Consider the following 20,843-nt stretch of genomic DNA (forward strand, 5'->3'; position numbering starts at 1 on the left):
CAGACGTTACATAAATACCATCAAGCATTGACATGCTCTCCCAAATAAACCCACAATGAGAAAAAAAACACCTAGCTCCACAAGCTGTAATTACACTGGAGTGGAGGATGCACTGCTGTACCCCGGGGCTGAAGTGTCTCTATAATAAGCTTTTATCAAGAGCCAAGTCAAGAACAATGTCCCACATATCAACAAGCAGTGCTCTCCAGTAGAGAGTAAAAAGAATGAAAGAGGCGATAATTTCATAAGACAACATTTTATTATATTTTAGTTGCCCATGGTAAGAAATATACAAAGCAAGAGTTTTGAAATGGACAAACTGTTTGAATTGTACAAATACAGGTATTAGTCATTACACTTATACAAGGATAATAACACATTTGGATACAAAATTATGAAACATTACTAAGAAATGCATCTATAAAAAAAAAAAAAAAAAGTTTGATGTCATTCTTATTTCAAGTTTAGCATTTACTGGATGTCTGTTATCAAAGCGGCTAGGCAACAACCTGTGTCAACATGAATCTGCTTGCAGGTGATGATGCATTGCTGAACATGTGAACAAGCCTGGAACCACAACTAGACAACGCAAGACAAGCATTTTCTTCTTCTGTTATCTCCATTCTTATTCATTACTGGAAATCTGTGCAGGATATCACCTTGACATATGCGAACATATGTACATGAGTTTCTACTTTAAGCTTCCACTTGAATTCTCCATCGAGAGTGACGAGTAGAGTCATGACGTCATGGTTTCTGAGCTTTCACCTCAGAGTCTCAGGTATGCCACCTAAAAACAGATTAAGAATTTGTTACATTTTTATGGACACTTGGGATGCATGAGAATAAACTGAAAACAGTTTAACTTTTTTTTAAACTTTTTTAAAAACTTTTTACTGTAAAAATAAGGATATTGGTTCCACGAAGCACAGATGTAGTGGATCTCAATGGTCTGCTGATTGGCACAGCAACACATTATCTGCGGTTAACGTCCATCAATAAAAAACCACAGGTGGTAGAGTTTTAATCAATTTCAAAAACACATGTTCAGATAAACAAAGCCCAGAAAACAAATCAGCTCAGCTCGGTGCTCGGTCCTCGCTCCCTGCCTCTCTCTCTCTTCCTCCATCTGCTTTTCCTGGGTGTTTGCCTGCTGCAGACAATGGCTGCGCTCCACCGAGGGCTCTATATTGGGATGATGGATGAGGGCATTTGCCTCACTCAAGGCCCTGTCTTCTCCATTCCCAAGCCAATGCCTGCTCAACACTCAAGCGCATCAATGGTAATTCATACAAATGATAACACACGGCAACTAGAGGGGAGCCACTGCTAAAACAACTTAGAGTCCCAGAAAAAGAAGACAAAGGGTGATAAGGAAACAGTGCAATGGAGGTGTAGATGGAGGACAGTGGCTGGCTTGTGATGGTTTGAGCTGAGAAAATGAAGAAGGATAAAGTGTGTATTGCTCTTATTTACTTTGAAAAGATGCTCTTTAACAAGAAACAAAAACCAAACCTCGTTCTGTGGAGCTGTACAGCAGCAGACACAAAAAAAGCCTTTTGGGGCGTGTCAAATCTTAATGTATAAAACCTCGGCAGAAAGAGAGGAGTACTGGAGTTGTTCCTGATCTAAGCACCGAAAATCGTATTTTAAAACTGAATTATTTAATTTTAATATTAACTGTGCATTCACATGGTGTCATTTCCCAAGTTGTGATGTCATATTGCCAACTTACGTGTATTTATGTGTCAGTATGTGTAAAAAAAATGTGTTGTATTTATGTATTTAGAGTGTTTAGACAGAGTGTTTAGACAACACAGTGACACCTCTTTACAGTATTTGCATTATAATTATGAGCAAACGAAAAAGGATCCGGTGTGACAGGCATACAGATAAATTAAAACATATGCACATTAAATATAAAAAATGTCTGTATTAGCAAAAAAGTTTACAGTTGGGTAGTTGTGAGAGTGTTTACAAGAGACATAATAGAAACATTGGATAAGTTGTCAATTGTTTTATAAGTGATGACATCAGCAACTTATGAAGATTATCCAAATTGTTGGTCTCACTTGAGATGGCATTCATGTGAATTTTCCTGGTCGGGAATTCGAGAATCCGAGTATTCTGACTACACATTACAATAAAAGTAAAAGTCCAACCTAAAGGTCTGAATAGATTTGTTAGATATTTATCTGGAGTTCAACACTCAAAAACCCAGGAAGCAAAGACCCCATGACGGTCATCGATTCATACTCTGATTGGAGCAGATCACCTTTTCCTAGCTGAGCCTTGTCATCTTCAAACCAGTAAGTGATTAACAACAACACATGTCTACAGTCAAGTAAGCAAAACGCTTTTAAATATTAAAATCGTGGGCAAACACTGGTATTGCTAGGACCTTGCTGGACATTCTTTGTATGTACACTTCAAACAAAGAAACAAATCCAGCACATCTGTCGAATTCAGTCAAATGAGTAATCTCTGTTACTGCCAATGTGTGGATATGATGGTAAGTTGCCAGCAAAGCTAACTTTGGAACACTACAGGTGGGTCCTCTACTGTGCCACATCACCTGTCAACTCTGAGCTCTGCCACCAGCTGGCAAAAGGCTTTAAGGACAAATCATGAAAACAAGCCAGCGTTTGATCAGAGGACTCAGTACTTCCTACTTGCTCTCGGTGAGTGCTCTATTTTTGACTCAACTGTTAGGAGAAGCCAAATAAAATAGGGCCCTCAGTTTGTATTCAACAGAGTCAAAATTACATGAAGGTCTTTAAACAGGCAAGGCTCCTGATGGTAGGTCCGCCCAGTAGACTTGATGATAATGTTCTTAAGGGTGTAACAGCGCTTTGATGTCAATGAAAATCTTTGGAGCTTCACACACACATATATTTATATATATAAAATAACATCACTGTCGCAAGAGATTACCTTTGGTAGTTTTATTTTCCATCTCTACAAAAGAGCTCTTTAGTTGAAGGGACTTTACAGATGTCTCGGCATTTAAAGGTACTGCGACAATGACACAGGGCTGGTGTTAAGGAAGTCCTTTGAGCAAACACACACAGTCTTTGATGGTTGGTGCCCACGACTCTGTTATCATAACACTCCAAATTTGGCAAGCAGAACAGAGAATATTTCATCCCCAGTTCCCACATGAAGGGAGAGACAGGAAGATGTGTAAGTGTAATGGAGTGATGAAAGAAATATGTTGCTGCTCCACAGAAATTAAAACTCAGAACATCTTGCAGTTCAAGCAGGAACATGAAACAGCCAAGGGAATAAATGAACAAAGCCACTGATCTCAATATAATGATGCATTTTATTATTGTCTTTTGGCATGTGTCCACCCTACCCCATGAATGTGATTCAGTCTCGAGAAAAGGAATGGCAACAATTGGTTCTGAATTGTGGACACATGAACTGATAAGTGCCTTGTGATTAGCCTGAATGCTATGTCTTAGTTGTTGAGTGCATGCATGATTCATGAAGAGCATCCCATTAATGCAGACATTAATGCTGATACGAATGTCTGTGTTTGCCGATTTGTTACCAGCCAACCATCAGTCAGGCTTTAGTCATCTCATATGTTAACCAACTTTTCATAAAGTTTTGTGGAGAAATCTCAACTGATAAGAAAACTAAAAATGTATTTGAGAAAAATACAGATCCAACATATTTGTGCTGGATTTGATCTTTCGCCAATGTATTGTCAGGTTTGTGGAGGTAAATACTGCTTCACAGTATTTACCTCCACAAACCTGAGTTCAAATACCTTAAAGCCATAAGCTGCCACAGTAGAAACACAATTGAGCAAGCAAGCATGCAAGTCGAAATGGTTAGCTAAAGTAATAGATCAATGGTTTCATTTGCTAAGAAAGAATGACCAGTTAGTAATGCATCAACGGGTGAAAGGTCCTGCCTCCACTCAAAGTCTGTGGGGGCAACCTTGACCAAACCAACCAAACTTCATACTCACTACATCCAACTGAATGAAAACATTGGGGACATTACTCACTGTTTCTAGGGCAAAGTAACATCCACTTTAAAATCAGTTGACAAGAGCATATTAGGAACAAGAACAATACGTGTCCATGTATCCCCTTCATGGACACTAACTGAACTCCCATCAGATGAATCTATGTTGATATAGTTGACCAAAAAAAGCCCCCAAAAAGGCACTGGTTTAGATCAATATTTGTATTGTACAAATGCCAAAGCAACTTCAGGCTCAGGGCATCCTACACACCATTAGTACAGTATTCATTCTTCATACACTAAAAACTAATTCAGCAAATCTCTTACATCACACTGGTGATAAACAACATGACATGCCAGAAGTACAACATTTTCTTTTATCGTCAGGATAAGAGAACATCACAAGCACATTATATCATCAAGCAGATATCCTGCTGTAAACAGGAATGGGAGAACATCGCAGACCACCAGCTCTGCTGATAAATGCCCCCTCTCATCCATTTGTCCACGAGCAATGAATCGCGACGCAAGCATCTTGGCGCAAGTTATTTATTTCGACAAAGTGCAGTCCCTCCTTGTGCGATGCAGTGAGGGCTACAGAAAGACTGAGACGGTGTAATGATCGATTGCAGCTCCTTCGTTCGTCATTGTAAAACACAGAATCAATTTTTGAATGGTTCCCTGTCTAGCTTCCATGACGTCTCTGTGGAAGTGAGGAGGAGATTAATGAGGGAGGGGGATGGTGTCTGTTCCCGGACACACACGGACACGACACGACACGGACGGACAGACGCAAGTCCATATAAACATGAATTCATCATGTTTTTATAAAGATCACTTGTAAGTGTTAGATGATTAGAAAACATCAGAGGAGCAGAGTCACTTGTTGACCAGTGGAATGAAGCGCCTCAGTGCAGTGGCGCTGACTTAAGTCCAGATAAGATAAAACTTTATTGATCAACAAACCCGGGAAATTCTGTTGGTACAGCTGCAGGCGATCATAACGAGGTAGAGAAGGGAATAAAGAAATATAAAAAGAATAGAATACAATTTTAAATTAAATTAATAAAATGCTAGTATGTATATTATATAAACCTTTTGTAGTGGTTTGTATGGAATGTTCTAGGTAAAGTGCAGTTGCACAGGGTGATTGTACGAGAAAGTAAAATATGTTTTGTGCACAAGAATTTTTTCCCGCAAATAAGCAAAAACATTTATACACAAACTCGAATGTGAAAAAAAAAAAAAATCGGGGGTTATTTAAATTATATCGCGATATATATCGATATCGACTGATATGAAAACAAAATATCATGATAATATTTTTCCCATATCGCCCAACAACTTTTGTAAATGTTGTGTGGCAAATTTTCACAATCGCAATTTCGTGTCCCGACGGGAAAAAACTCTAAGGGGAAGAAACCACAAAACATTTCATGGGAACTTTCTTGGCCAATGTCCCATCCTCGCACCAAGTTTTGTGGAAATTCATTCAGGACTTTTAGCGTAGTTGTGCTGATAAACCAGCCAATCAAGAAATCAGCCAATCAACCAATTAACCAATCAACCAACACGGACAGGGGCAAAAACATAACCTTGCATAAGAGTTATTTATAATATTAAGGATAGCCTTATTTCATTGAATCGTCCCAGTAATCCAATACAAGTGTGACAGTGAGCCAACATGCACACTACCAGGACCATAAGAGTGAAGCAGCTGAATTGAACTCAAACACATATTCTATCATTTCATATTTAGACTGCAAACAGGCTGAGCTTGATTGACATTCCTCCTTACTCTCCTCTGATAGTTTTGTTTCACCTGAAAAGTTCCACCTTCTTCATCATCATCACCATTCAAATAGGCCCCTTTCACATCAGACATGTTGACTTGTCATAGAAACAAAGGCACATGTGTAATTAATAACATAAATGATGGTTCAACTCTACTAAGTGTCGCAGTAAAGCAGTTTGTACTATGCAATAGACCGAGGTGCATCTGGATGTAACTGTACAGCCATTACATGTCACAGTGCTGTGGAAAAGTTGTATTAGTGCAGAGGGTCTCTCAGCAGAGCTCCACTTTACTTCAACCTGAGCTGAGATCTAATCAGTCAGAATAATGTGCAAACATCTGTGTGGCAGAGCAGCATCCTTAATGTAACCATTACATTTCAAGTGATATAAAAAGCCGAGTTAAATTCTCCATATCCTGCCTGAGCCCATTTCTTGTATTGCGTTCTCCAATGGACAAAAATATGTTAGTGATAGAGAACCTTATCATAGGTTTTATATGTGCACTATATATTAACTTTATAATGATGGAAGTGAGTGTGTATGGTTTTGCCATTTGCTCCGCTCTGGGGGGCCTTTTAGCAGCTAACAATACGAAGACCAACCGCTCACAACACCCTCCCTCAACCATTTCCTCTCTCATATCTTCATGTCATCGTCTCCAGCCAATGTAACTCTCATTTTAAGCTTCCACATTCCCAGGGCCTTTAATCAGCGTTTTAAACACAAACTCTCAGAAGCTCTCAGACCATCTCCGGTAACTCTAGATGGCCAGAAGATCACATTACCTTCTCCTCCTCTGCTGCCTATAGCACACTACTATCAGGAAGTGTTCAACTGTGTCCATTTATCACACTCTTTTTTTCTGCTCTAACCACCAGACAGATACTGTGTCCGACGTCTGGGTCGCTTTATCTGCAGCCTTCTCCATTTCAACATAGCCTAATTTCCCCTCCGTGCAATTGTCATGTTGTTACCTCAGAAAACAACAAAGCTGCTCATCATATGACCACAATGTGTCAGAGAAGGAAGTGAAGAAAGCTCAGAAATGTTCATTAGGTTGTCATCCTCTGGGCTTTAAACTAAGCATTTTAAAGTTTGAGATACAGTAGCCTTATAACAAGACAGGAGAGTAATCTAGGTGAAATTAAAATAGCAGTCTGGTGGAAGTGAACCCTGTGTTCCAAACTCCACATCCTCTAAGAGGTCGACAAAATCAGGCTAATTTCTCATTGATGACTGGTGGTTTTGCTGGCTGGAATGGCAGATTTTATTAAACTATGTTAGTCAATGAAATCCGCAGGCGAAGGTTGTCAAAACATACAGGAGTAAAGTTATTCAAGGATTGAATTTCAACTATTTATTGATTTACTTAACAATTATTTAAAATTGTTCAAATATTCATACTTAGGATTGGTTCTGGACTTCTCTAATACTTTATATTTTTTCAGTGTGCCATCTCCACTGCTGTCTGTCAGGCCTTTACCTGAACACCCGCAGACTGCCTGGGCTGCCAACGACAGCAGCTTCACATGCACAACAGTAGGTGTCTTGCTGTTTTACAAGATTAGCTTGCTGTACATTTTTTCAGCTATGGTTTTTCTTTTTTTCAGAAGATGAAAAACTTGTTTAAGTGCTGGCAGACGCTTTCTAAACTTTCTGAGCAGGAGGTGCAGGATAATGGTGCTAATTGCCCCCGTCACTATGTTTAAAACAGCTCAAAGAATAGAGTTGTCAGCAAAGCACACCTCCTATTTTCTAGTCAAAGGGCTTTCCTTTGCAACTACGGCTAAATATACCCATTTTGCACAATTACAGGTGAATAAGGCTGACAAAAGTAAAACCTCACATTTGACCTGCATAGTAAATCCCTAAAGAGAAGCTGGCAACTGAAAGCTCTGAATCATGAAATTAATTAAGGCAGGATTAAAAACACTGTCAGGCACTAGTGAATAATGGAAGAGAGAGGTGCTGTAAGTAAGAAGTATTTGAAATAAGTGATTGTTGTCAGCTAAAAGTGTTACTGCTAATACAGCTTTTAATAAAGGATACGGGTGAATTAGAGCATCTCTCTGCTTGTATTACACAGTATCATCATACATAATCTGTTCTCACTTACAGTACATGACAACTGTCTCACCTCATAGGACCTCATGTGACGCATCGACGCAGGAAGTGTAGAATTGCTGTCATCTATCACTTGCTGTAGCTCCTCGCACACCTTTTGCGGCAGCACCACAGGATGTCCGATGACATTGACCTCCCAACTAGTTACAACGCTGGAAACAAACACACACAAAAACATAGCAGGGGTGATTTACAGCGACTGTCAAGGCATTATATAATCAGAATGGAACTTAGAAATAGCTGCTTCAAATCTCCAAATTGAAGCACTCTCCATGCCGTTTTAATTAAGCAGTTTTAAATTGTTAACTAAAATGGATAAGTAGGGATACATAAAAGTGAATTGATGGTGAGTGTATAAGTCAAATCAATCTGTGTGTGTGTGTGTGTGTGTGTGTGTGTGTGTGTGTGTGTGTGTATAGCTAGATGGGGGGACTGAAAAGAGAGGAGGAAGAGTGATTGATGCCCTGTCAGAGTGTGGAGCTGATCCAGTTTGTTTGGGTGACATTAAGCCATCTGCGCAGCTTCTGAGAGGAGAAACTATTCTCAAAGTTCGACAGTTCTACTTAAGACATCACTGCTGGTTTAACATTGTTCACAAGGGTCTAGTGCCTGTTCTAAACATGCCTGTTTGGAATGGGCTCTTTTATTTGGGGGCAGCATGGTTGTGCGCTGGTTAGCACTGTTGCCTCATGCAATTTGAATCCCGGTTCAGCTGGGGTCTTTCTGTGTGGAGTTTGCATGTTCTCCTCGTGTCTGCGTGGGTTTCCTCTGGGAACCCTAGTGTCCTTCCACAGTCCAAAGTCTTGCAGTTTGGGGTTAATTAGAAACTCGACATTTGTCATAGGTGTCAATGTGAGTGTCTGTCTCTAGAGCGGTACAAATAATGGATGGACGTTTGCATGGATGTTTGATGGTCTGTGGTGATACTGGCTACTGCTTTCTTTCTGAAACTGTAAAAGTAAAGAGCGGCTGCAGGATTCCGCAGAACCCTGAAGCTGCACCGCCGCTGCTGCACAAAGAGTTGTTTATTCAAATTTCAGTGTAGCTCGACTCAGTACACAGAGCCCGGAGCTGGAGAATAGGTTGTTGGTGACGTTGTTGTGAACACACTGTTGTCATGATCAACAGTGTCTGTTATGTAGATGAGTCCAAGCCGCCGCTGCTACAGAGCGCTGGTCACCTATTATTAAATTGTTATCAATATTGAATGCAAAGATAAAAAATACAAACAAAAAAGTCAAGATATTTGTTCCACATACAGACAGCGGTTTCTGTAGATCTCTTTACGGAATATCAGCCACTCAACAACTAGGGTCTTAATCAGGTTAAAGCTTTTGAAGTCTACATATTGATCCAGTCTACATCATGACTCTGTGCAATGTCATGGAGTTAATGTAGGATATGATCAATCAATTAACTAGAATTAATTCAATAGGGAAAAAAAGTTGCATATATAATTTCCATTAGATTTAATTTCTATATCTATGAGGCCTTCTTGTTTCTCCATTGTACCAGCCTGTGGTGGTGCCTGCGACTTTCACTCAACCCATAATCAAGTCACTGCCATTAGTGACAAGCTTAATCCACTTTGGCATTGGCTCACTGATTCTCCAGCCAATTATTGGCAGTTTTAACCACACACACTGCAACCTCTGGCTGCAGTGTGTGTGGTTAAAACTTAAAACTATACCCTGAATAAGAGGGTCATCATCCTGGGAATTCAGCTCCCCAGGCATAACATTTAATTTAAAAATGTCAGAGATGAGTGATGAAGGATGAATGGTAAATTATGTAGCAGGGAAATGTGAAGTGTGGGTAACATTTAGCTTAGCGAAACTTCAGAGAAATGTCAAAAGTCGGTGAAATCAAAAGATACCTCACGCCTTTTTCATAAGTGATGATTAAACGGGGATATTTTCTTATTGCTCATACATAATGTTGATACTTAAAAGATGTGATTGTGATAGTTTAGAAACAGTGAGTCTCATGCAAGAATATGTTTATAATCTTATTGTTAATTTCTGCGGCATTTGTTTGTAGGCTGAGTTGGCAGGAACATGCCACGTCAGATTCAACACTTCTATCTTCAGAAAAGTGTGTAAATGACTGAACTAGAATTACTGCACTGCGGTTCTATTCATCTGCCAACCAGAGCAATTTCAGGGTACATATTTCGACAATCTTTTTCTCCCCCAGTCACTGTGCCTTTGACCACTGAAATCTGATCAGTTTATCAGTGATACAAGTGAATTGTACCAGATGTAATGAAATTCCCTACAAGCAGTCCTAATATAAATCACATTCACAGGAACACCTGGAGTTTGCAGGTCAAGGTCACCGTGACCTTGACCTGCGAACTCCTGGCCCCAAAATCGAATCAGTTCATCTTTGAGTCCAAGTGAACATTTGTACCAAATTTGAAGACATTCCCTCAAGATGTAAAAAAGAAATTGACCTTGACCTTTGGCTACCAATACGAAATCCAAGGTCTAGGGAATGTTTTAAGCCAAATTTGCAGAAATTCCCTCAAGGGATTCTTGAGATATCACATTCACGGGTTCGTGTTGATGGGACGGATGGACAGACAACCCGAAAACATAAAGCCTCTGGCCACTGGTTGTCACTGGCCCTGAGGCATAAAAGCTTCATCTGACTAACAGCATGCGCCTTGTAAAACACATTTGGACCAGAAGGGCATTCTGTTCATACCTGAAAGAAAACTAGCCAAGTTCTCCTAAATCACTCGTACGCACAACTTAACAAAAAATCGGTTCGTACTAACAGCTCTTTCATAAGGCCCAGTGTCTCCATTACATAATTTATCAACTAGAGAGCAACAACAGGAGACACTTTTTATTTTCGGATCTAGCAATGGGTAATGTTGGATCAGCGATTTCATACTCTACAGTACGAATGTTTCCCGGCTATCACTCAGCTCAAAGAGTTTATCATGTTATTTAAATGGACTCATACTGCTTCGACTGGGAAGACAAGCCTTTCTCCTTTCATGCGAGCTTTGCCTCTAATTACCATTTCTCCCTCAGTTAGCCAGTGGGCTTGTCAAACTGCTGGAAACAACAAAACTTCCCTGTTCTGCCTTCACTCTCTCTGGCTGCAGGGCGGAGGAGGAGGAGGGGGAAAAAAAGCTGAGTGCTGATACAGATGAAAATAATGAGGGTGGAAGGCTCTTCCAGTGGGGTGCTGCTGTACTGAGCATGGAGAACCACATGCAGCACATCCACCCACACCTCTCTGATGCATCACAGCAAGGTACACAGAGCTTCGCTCCAGTCAAAACAACATCCCCTGTATGTGCAACAAACACGAGCTCGGCTTATGCAACTGACAACTTTTGAGATGATAAACACCTTTGATGGCAATCTCATTTGCAAAATTACAGGCAATTACATCTGAGCGGGGACCCTTAGCGTAGAACCTGCACGCCAACAGTCGTCTTTCATCCCATGCAGACAGCTTGGGATTGAGTGGGTGCGTTGGAAAGATGAAAGGATGAGATCAAGAAGATGAAAACAATGCTTGCAAACTAAAAGGGGGCTGGGGAGTTGATGTGGTGGAAGATGCAGGAAGTGTCCTTGCTTACTCTCTCTGCATGATGCCCGGGTTGGAGCAGGCTACGTAGAGCAGTTTCAGGGCTCTGGCAGCTCTGGGTGATGGACTGTGAAGAGTCCCGTCACACGTCTCCGGGACTGACGCTATGATGGAATCGCTGTTCAGTAGCCAGAGCTGCGGGAGGAGCAAACAGGTCACTTAACACGCAGAGAGACATACCCAACGTGATCCAGGGAAGAAATCACACTCCATCACATTAGCTCAACATGTCTACGCATGCTGACTAGGATCAGAGTAACACTTTGGGCCCATAATGTGCTTTTAGTGAGCCTCATGTTCTGCTTTCTGAAGCTCAATCAACATTTTTTACAGTGTTTAATCCCTTAAATATCTTATGACTCATGTAACTTTCATCTGCTATATCAGCTACATGTGTTTTCCATATAATATATTCCAGGTGATGTAAAATCATTTCTCTTGACATATACAGTTTGTGGCAAACTGTTCCTACCTCAATACATTTTTACATACTGGGTATTAATAAGGCAAAAGGAAGAAAGATATATTCAGTATAAGAGGTCACTGTGACCTTTGACCACTGTAACGTAATCAGTTCATCTTTGAGTCCAACTGGTCAATATCTGAAGACCTTTCTTGAAGGCAGACCTCAGGTATCATGTCCAAAAGACCAAAAAAATGTTTACTCTTATGCAATGCTCAAATGTAAGTAGTTAATCTGTGAGTGTATGTGAACATTTGTGCCAAATTTGAAAGGATTCTCTTAAAGTCGTTCTTAGAATGTTCATGAGCCAAAAAAAGGGATTTGTGACGTCACTGAGACCTTGACTTTTGACATTCGACTACCAAAGCATAATCAGGTCATCTTTGAGTCCAAGTGAACATTTGTACCAAAGTTGATAAATTCCCTCGAGGCGAATTACAACCATGGGACGTATAGACAGACGCACAGCCTCCAGCCACTGGCTCTCGCAGAGGCATAAAAAAACTGATTATTATACATTTTCTCAGCACTAACAAAATACAGGGATAAATAGTGAATCCCCCTCCCCTGTGATAATACAGGGTCTTTGAATTTATATGTATCAGATAATTTCTTCAATTTTTGTCTAATTTCAAGCACAATTAATCGTATGTACAGTTTAAATACATTTTGTAGAAAATGTCTAATATATAAAACATACTACCATAATACAACACAATCCTGTTATTGTTGCTACAGTGTGTTACTGTTTTACAAAGACCTACTAATCCATGTGTAGCTGATTTTAAAGAAGTATACGACCTGGCAGGATTCTCGACTAGAACCAAAGTCAATCAGCTTGTTATATCACTTGAGGAACCTGCAGTATCACTCCTTCCCATTTCTCAAATAACCGAGTGGTCTATTTTTAATAAACCGTCATGCGTGTTTCCTGATTATCTGATTACAACCGCTTCTTCTTACCAATAAGAAGGGTTTTTCATCAGGAGTCTGGACAGTGAAGTGGAAGGTGCTCAGTGAGTTGGACAGCTCCGACAGTCTGGCTGCTATTGTCCTCTCCACAAAGACAGATCTGTCCAAAAGAGAGAACATTTGTTAATTTCCTAGTTTTGCCTTGGAAACCATATCAACAGTCAGACATTTAACCAAAACAACACTGAGGAATCAATAACTTTTGGCAGGATGACGTGATTTTCTTGCTTTGCTCTGAGAAAATGATGTGACTCTTTATGTTCATGCACATGCACAGGATTGATTATGGAGTGGATGGCAAAATTGACCGGTAATTGGCAGCATGTTTTTTTGTTCATTTTGGTTTAAAGGGTATGGCATCCCTCCTCATCCCCAAACAAAAAGCCTACTGCTTGTGCATTATCAAAAATCATTCAAACTTGCACAATGACAGACATTAAATGTTTAATTCAGAACTAAATTTGTAACAGTGTCCTTATTTTAATTAACCGCCTGAACACAGAGGGCATTATGCATTACTCCCCCCAAAAAACCTTCAGCAGAATACATTACAATTTATCTCCCTATGAAACAGCCTTTTCTGGCTACAGTATTTATCACCACTCAGAGCTTGGATTAAAAACCTGCCTTTTAATTGAGGCTTCTGTCTTCCTGTCTCCCACTGCAGGCTCCACCAACACTTGTGTGAAGTACAATTTCAGGGTCCCTGTAAGATACAATGGAAAAATCTCATGTACACAACTGAAAATTATGATTATGTATGAAAATCAAATTGAACAATATGTACCTGGTGCAACGGCCTCTCCCAGTTCTGCAGAACAGCTCTTACAGGAGATGAGTACCAGCCGGCGGCAGGGTTTCTATAAGGAATAAATGTAAAACCCAGATATCATCAGGGTGGAGGAGAGACGAGGAGAGACAGATATAAGGTCGGCAGATTGTCATTTCTTCGCTCTCTATTTCTCTCTGTTACAGTCAAGCACAGAGTCACTCATGCAGAGAATGACTAATAGAAAAACAGGGAGCTCAATCCTCGTCTAAAGTGTTAAAGAGTTTAACTTCACTGATGCGGCCGTGTGGGGATTGAGTGTCAGTGGGTGAGTATACTTTATGGTACCACTATAAATCCAATTTTGTGTTTTATTACAATATCTTTTGACCATTTTGTGCTTCCATCACTTCCTCCGTCACTGCGGCAAATAAGTAAGAGTTTTTACGCTTTTACTTTTTCACTCTTGTTCAGACCTAGTCTCTTTAAAAAAAAAAATTGACTTTTTAGAAATTCCCTAAACTATAAGATTAGGCATAAGACAATTTTCTTTGAAGGAATGTCAAACTAAATCAGAGAAAGTGTTCTTTTCATATTTTCTGAATAATGTTGAAATGTCGAACGCCTGACAACTGTGCTGTGAGCCGCAAGTATTCCATCCGTCAGAGCGTCTGTGGTTCCTCCTTCTGAATAGACACATTTTTTTGCCACAATTTTTTCAAATACCTAAAACTGATTACGACACTGTGTTTATACTCAGAAAATAATTTCTGTTACTAAAACCTGTTCTGAAGAAAAATTTCACCGAAGGAAATCTTCCAGTGTCATCTTTTTTCTTGTCTTATTCTTATGCCCGGCCCCACTACTCGTCCACAATACACAGTGAAGATCCTGAAATGATGTTTTCAGTGTTTGTCTTCCAGCTAAAGCAACGAACCATCACTTTGAGTTACATGTCCGTCACCTTTGAATCTTGACCGTCGTCTGTGCTGACTCGGCTCACTTCCTCTGTGAGAGTCTGATCACAGCTGTCATCTCTGGCCAAGAGGAGGAAAGTGTCGCCCAGTAAACAGTCCTCTGGTCTGGGCTGCAACTTCTCCTTGGCGAACGGATCTGAGTGGCAACACCAGTCATCCACAAGGGCGTTCCAGTTGCCATTAGGGAGAGGAAGCACTCTCTTAAACACTCTGAAAGAGAGGAAAAAAGGGTTAGGGGTTTTCTCTCTTTTTCTGTCCATGTGGAAACTGTAGTAATTGGTTCGTGCTGCAGTGGGAGCTGTTATTGCTCAATAATAAGCAGCGATTTTTCCGAGGATCAGCGAAGGTCAGTAACCAAAAAGGAGAAATTAATCTTAAAATTATTTCAGGGTCTGTGGCTGCTTAATGCTCCTATGTGCTCCACCAGCCAGCTGCTAACCTTGTGTTCAGCCATTTGCTGCTAGTAAGTGAGTGCACTGTGGGATTATCAAAGCTTCTTTGGAGGAAACTACTTCCTGCAGCTGGAGATGAGGCAGATATGATCAGTGCCAAAGAAACAAACCAATGGGCTGAAAACTTAGAAGTAAATAGAGCTAAAGAGATGATTGATAATTTCATGCGGGAACGTTGCACGTTTACATTTGAGCCATTGTTACGATGAATATTGATTAGTTCAGCTTTAATACAGCTCTTTTTGTAATTCCATCCAGTAAAGCACTTGCTTACACAGTCTAATACAACACTCCTTTATGAAGGTGATAATGTTTCAGTTTCAACTTTATGATCACTTTGAAGGCTTTAGTTACCTCCACCAAGGAGTTTATGTTTTCACCCGTGTCTATTTGTTAGTTTGCTAGTTTGTTTATTAGCAGGATTAAACAAAAACTACAAACCAATTTACAAAAGATGGGATCTGGATCCATTAGGAACCCATTCAATTTAAGTGCAGCTGTGACTTAAGGGGCTGATCATATACTGTATGGACAAAAAGACAGGGAAAGGAATGCCAAATAAACTTGATCATGCCCTGGTGGCTGGCTGCAGTTTGTTCATAAATCCTGCCTCCTCCATGTTAGCAGATGGGACTAAAAAGCAAAAGCATAAATATAGTTTTTTTCTTCTCAAAGACGGTTTCTGTAATTTTAGGTAGTTCTTTACAAACAGATGAAAAGAACTGGATTTGACTTCATGTCCAGCAATTTCGCTACCTCCTCATATTGAAAACAATTCTACCCTTTGGACATTAATCTTCTAACTTCCAGTTGCAAACATTTACATAACTGCACTTTAATTTTATATTTTGGGCCTAGTTATTTTAACTGCTATGCCTTGTATTTTAAGGTTGTAAAGTCATGTTCTTTACTCATATTTTGATATCTCGATTTCTCCAATTGTTTTCTTTAACGTTTTTATGTTAATTGTGACATTTTCATTAGTATTTCTGTAATTTAACCCAATATCATTATAAATGAGGGTAACCATCCCATGATTTCGAGTACAAATAAAGTTGTAAATGTTCATCTTTCCAGTAAGTTTGGTTTTAACTAGTTGATTGATGATTTTACGCAAAGTCATGCTCAAATGACCTGCAATTCGTCGAGCTTGTTGACCAGCAGGACTTTGATATCACCGCTCCCCACCACGACTACTTCTGTGCAAAGTCTGGCTCAAAATGACTTCCATAAAGCAAGATGGCAATCCCCGTATCCGATATTTTGTCTTCATCCTCAATATGCCAGGAGGAAGTGATGACATGCTGTCCATCTGTATTTACAGTCTATGGGGTGGATCCAGTTTCTTATTTACTTTTTCTTTTATATTTCTACTGTAAGAACCAGATAATCAGCAGGATTGTATGGCCTTGACAGAGGTATATAGTCCATTGAGTGCAACTCAATTGTTATTATTATACAGAGGTATTTCAGTTATTTAGCCTACTTACAATTAAATGAATGGGGTGGACATAACATTGGAAACACCTATTGTATAAGGCAACACAGCATTACAAACTGTAGCCTCCAGAGCAATCATACAGTCAAATCAACTCTTAAATCTTCAATTCAAACTAAGCATTATAACCTGCTACAGGATTGTTTCAGGCTGCACAATTTGTAGAGGGCACCTTGGATTGGTTGCACTCAATGCTAGCATTAATACCTCAGAGCGGCCCAACAAAATATTGTTACCAAGCATTATTTTGCAATATGTTGTTGAAATTATAACTTTTCACTTCAATCCTGACATTTTTTACTTCCCTAGACCAAGTTGAAAGCAAAAAAATAAATTCTTGGCAACTTTTAGTGGGTTATTGCAGAGAAACAGAGCCGGAGGGCAAGGGTTTGTGTAATGCAGCTATTGCAATTTTCAGCATGTCACATTGCTGACCAGAGAAAGCTACAAGCTGAAGGCAATAAGAACAATACCCCTGTCCAGCTGAACCACCTCGAGGTAAGAAAAACAATTGTTTTTTAGTGTTGTTGTTTTTTGTTTTTTGAATAGGTGGTGCAGACCTTTACGTCACACTCACTCTATAACTCTAACCCAGTCAGGCTGACAACTGTGGACTCCAGCTCCGGCTCCATCCATCAATTTCTCTTTCTCAGACTATCGCTTCCACTGCTGGGTCACACCATCAATAAACTCTTTGCTCCTCTTCCTGCAGAGGAGGGTGTGAATAAAAAACCCATTTCCGCTCATGACCCCCCCTTCCGTCTGTTCCTCACCTGTCCTCCAGCAGCCTGGTCATGCAGCCCTGGCAGTGGAAGCAATAAGTCTCTTTTGCCCGGAGTGTCTCCATCACACTGTCAGAAGCCTCTGTTGAGGGCCAAAGGCAAGCAAAAAAAATGAGGCAGATTAGCTGAAAGGGTGGTAACCTTGTACTACAGAGCACAAAAATCGATAGAATGCTGGGTGTCGGCGGTGGCTTGGCCTGAGAGGGGGCCATAAATATCATTTGGATTGGACTCGTCAGTGACTGTCCTTTGCTATAAATCACATCTCACACTAGTAGTCAGACAATAATCTAAGGAAATGCCCAAAGATGGAATTTGGGGAATATCATAATTATACAATGACTTTGGAGACAACTTGGATGATATGAGATAAATTCAAAAACTTAAAAAAGGAGTATTCTCATGACTCCAATGATAGTTGCATGTGGGCCGCTGAGTATCCTGAGAGTAAAATCTACAGCTGCACTGTCTCAGATGACCAAGTGACTCAGTCCAATTAATTTAGAATAGACAGCGAGCTCTAAATAGCCACCGAAAGACTTTGTTCTCGTCTTGGCACAAAGGAGTTTAGCAAAGCAGAGGGACATCACATGTCTCTGGATACGTTTCCATTCTCATCCCAGAACTTACCTTCATCTGAGCTCTCTGCAACATTGATGCGCAGTCTGTAATGTAGCTCCTCTCCGCAGGATTTTCCTGCGGATGTCGGAATGCAGGATCCCGGATCCAAGGTGACTCCTGATGGCAAACCCACGCTCAGGTCGCCTTTCAGAGTCCGGAGGCAGAGCGCTGAATCTCCACCTGTCACAACCACATCAGCAGGACTTCCGGCTCCGTCTTTCCTGGAGAGCAGACAGGAGTGGAGTTATGTAAGCACAGGTTTATAGTTATCACCACAGAATTACGGCTTGGCTGCAAGATAAGTGGTTATGGAATAATGATGCCATGATTTCTCTCTGCGTTTAAAACTATTGCTTGAATAAAACAAGAAATCTGAGATTTTTTGAAAGTATAAAGTATTTCTTTACAGTCTGTTAGGAGCACACAATGTGTTCCTTCATTGCCAAGTTCTCTTGAATGGCAGCAGTTATTAAAAGGTAGAGAAGCTAAAAGTGAGAGTCCAGTGGCTGTTCCACTTTCCCCTCAAGAACTGAGCTTAATACGGTGAAGCACTGTTATAAATGATGCCACTACAATCATATATTCTGCCTCTACCTCCTGCTGGATGATGCTGTCTCAGCTAAAAGAAGAACTGAGTAATAATGGCTGAACTCATGAGGGCCACACGCTGAGAGAAAAACTGTTTTAACTCAACAACAAACTGAATGCAGACTGAGCAGCTCCTCTGGTGACAGGGATGCACTCCAAGGAATGTTATTCCATTTACACCAACACTCATTTACAGTCCATCTCTGAGTCGTCCGTGGTTTTTATTTAATGTCCTTGTCAGAGAAATATTTCCCTTTAGCTCTTATAGTCTTCACATAATTTCACATATAGTAGTAAGAATACGATTTGTACAGTACCAGGCATCCACTGTAAATTAAGCACAAAGGACATGGTTCACTTTGCTATACGACATATCTCCTTAGCACCATCTACTGTTGTAACGGGTGTACTACATTAACGTTCGGCCAGCAGAAATGCCCCTTATTAAAGACTGAGTAGGAACACACATCATTATGGCTCTGATCTTTGCCACCGTATATTAAACTGCACATGTGCATGAAGTTATGTAATATCTTTTAATATTTTATTACAATAAATATTAGATACTAGTTTACGACAGGACTCAAACATATGAACAGAAGATACACATTCCAAATACAGTATATAATACTATTAACTTTCTTGTTTTATGACATCATTCTATCACATACATTTTTACTAGTGTGCCGTTAATTGATAGTTAGGCTACATTGTGTGATGCCAGGAGACACTGAGTGAGACTCTGGTTATTATGTGAACTGGGTAGAGATTATTTTGGCTGGATTTATGTATAACTCTGACTTTTACTTCAGGAGTAGAACAGGATCAGAATGAAATAATAAGAATTTCCACTTGTCAGTGTTACCTCTGTCAAGTAGGTTACGTTTTCACTCCTGTTTATTTGTTTATAAGCAAGATTACGTGAAGCCGACTGGAGTGATTACAAAGAAGCTTGGTGGAAGGTGCAGTATGAGTCAGGGAAGAATCCATTACATTTTTGTGGATACAGGACAGGGTCGCCCCCCCCTTTCTTTATCATTGTGAGATAGGGCTTTTTTCACTTTCCCCGAGAGTAATTCATAAATCTTAATGAAAAAAAATCTGTCATGTAAAGAAGATTGATTTTTGTGGGTATGTACAATTTGGTATGACAAATCTGCATCTAGAGAATATAAATGTGGTAACATAAGGGGACTTTGGGGTCCTGGTGGAGGTATGTTCTCTACTGAGTCCCATTCTAGTTATACATCAGAATCGTTATATTGAAGTATAAATATGAAGTTGTACCTAAATGTTGCAGTTAGTCAGGGGGAAGCAAATGTTCTGTGCTATATTTTAATCTATAATAATATAATCATAATATTTTATGACTGAGCTGATGTTTGGAATATTTTGTAAAATGGTAATCTGAAATGTATCTGGTGTCAAAAAAATGTTATGGAGTTAAATAGTATATTTTACAGTTTTATTTGACATGCACATTTTTCAAAAAAATTGCTGCTTTTCTACATTTTTTAAGATACAATAAGCATACACAACAAACTTCTGGGGAAAAACTGATCTGAATAATAGTGAATTGTGCATTGACTGTGTTACAGTCAATGAAACAGTTAAACTAGTGTTTTTATAATTTTTTTTTATATTTTTGTAAATAACCAAAGCTGACGCTTCTGTAGGGGGTAACAGTGAAATGAGGCCAATTGTTAAAATCAAAACAACAGTGAGCTAAAGCTAGAGTTTGGAAGATGTTACTGAAACCAGTTAGTTGGCTAGTTAGCTTTGTTGTTAGTTGGCTGAGTTCGAACACAGAGTCTATGCTACTGAGCTTATTAGCATAGCTGCCTCATCGGATTAGCTAACACATACCACAGTCACCAGACTGTTCTACTGGTTCATAATTACCTGACGATGAAGAGTCCAGTATGAAGCCTCCTCCTCAGCTCTAAGAAAACTCCGACCTCATGTGTTTTTCTTTGCATCTCTAAACCCGCCATTCTGTTCCCGCGACACTTGGGAAGAAGCTACTGAAATAAATAATCCACTAGTCAACGCTCAGTTCGCTGTGTGACTTTGTAAAGTAAACCTAATCCACAAGAAATAAACACAACAGTATATCCCACTGATCAGGTTGAATTCAGACAATGTTACTCGTCTGCAGCGTGACGGCAGCATCGGGGGTCAAGTTTACCTTAGAGAGAGAGAAGCATCCG

The 20,843-nt window shown here is 39.9% G+C and overlaps 1 protein-coding gene across 1 annotated transcript; it reads right to left on the reverse strand.

Moving 5' to 3' along the window:
• Positions 1 to 240: 240 nt before the first annotated feature.
• ube3d (ubiquitin protein ligase E3D) lies at positions 241 to 20,822 on the reverse strand. The gene is made up of 10 exons (XM_053433275.1): positions 20,536 to 20,822; positions 18,055 to 18,266; positions 17,416 to 17,506; positions 14,680 to 14,902; positions 13,734 to 13,806; positions 13,574 to 13,652; positions 12,938 to 13,046; positions 11,504 to 11,646; positions 7,916 to 8,054; positions 241 to 790 (listed from the first exon to the last, which is right to left on the reverse strand). The coding sequence occupies exons 1-10, from the start codon at positions 20,625 to 20,627 to the stop codon at positions 770 to 772; spliced, it is 1,182 nt and encodes a 393-aa protein (XP_053289250.1). The 5' UTR covers positions 20,628 to 20,822; the 3' UTR covers positions 241 to 769.
• Between the last annotated feature and the right edge of the window lie 21 nt (positions 20,823 to 20,843).

The sequence above is a fragment of the Pleuronectes platessa genome, chromosome 10, assembly GCF_947347685.1.
Source record: "Pleuronectes platessa chromosome 10, fPlePla1.1, whole genome shotgun sequence".
Lineage (NCBI taxonomy): Eukaryota > Metazoa > Chordata > Actinopteri > Pleuronectiformes > Pleuronectidae > Pleuronectes > Pleuronectes platessa.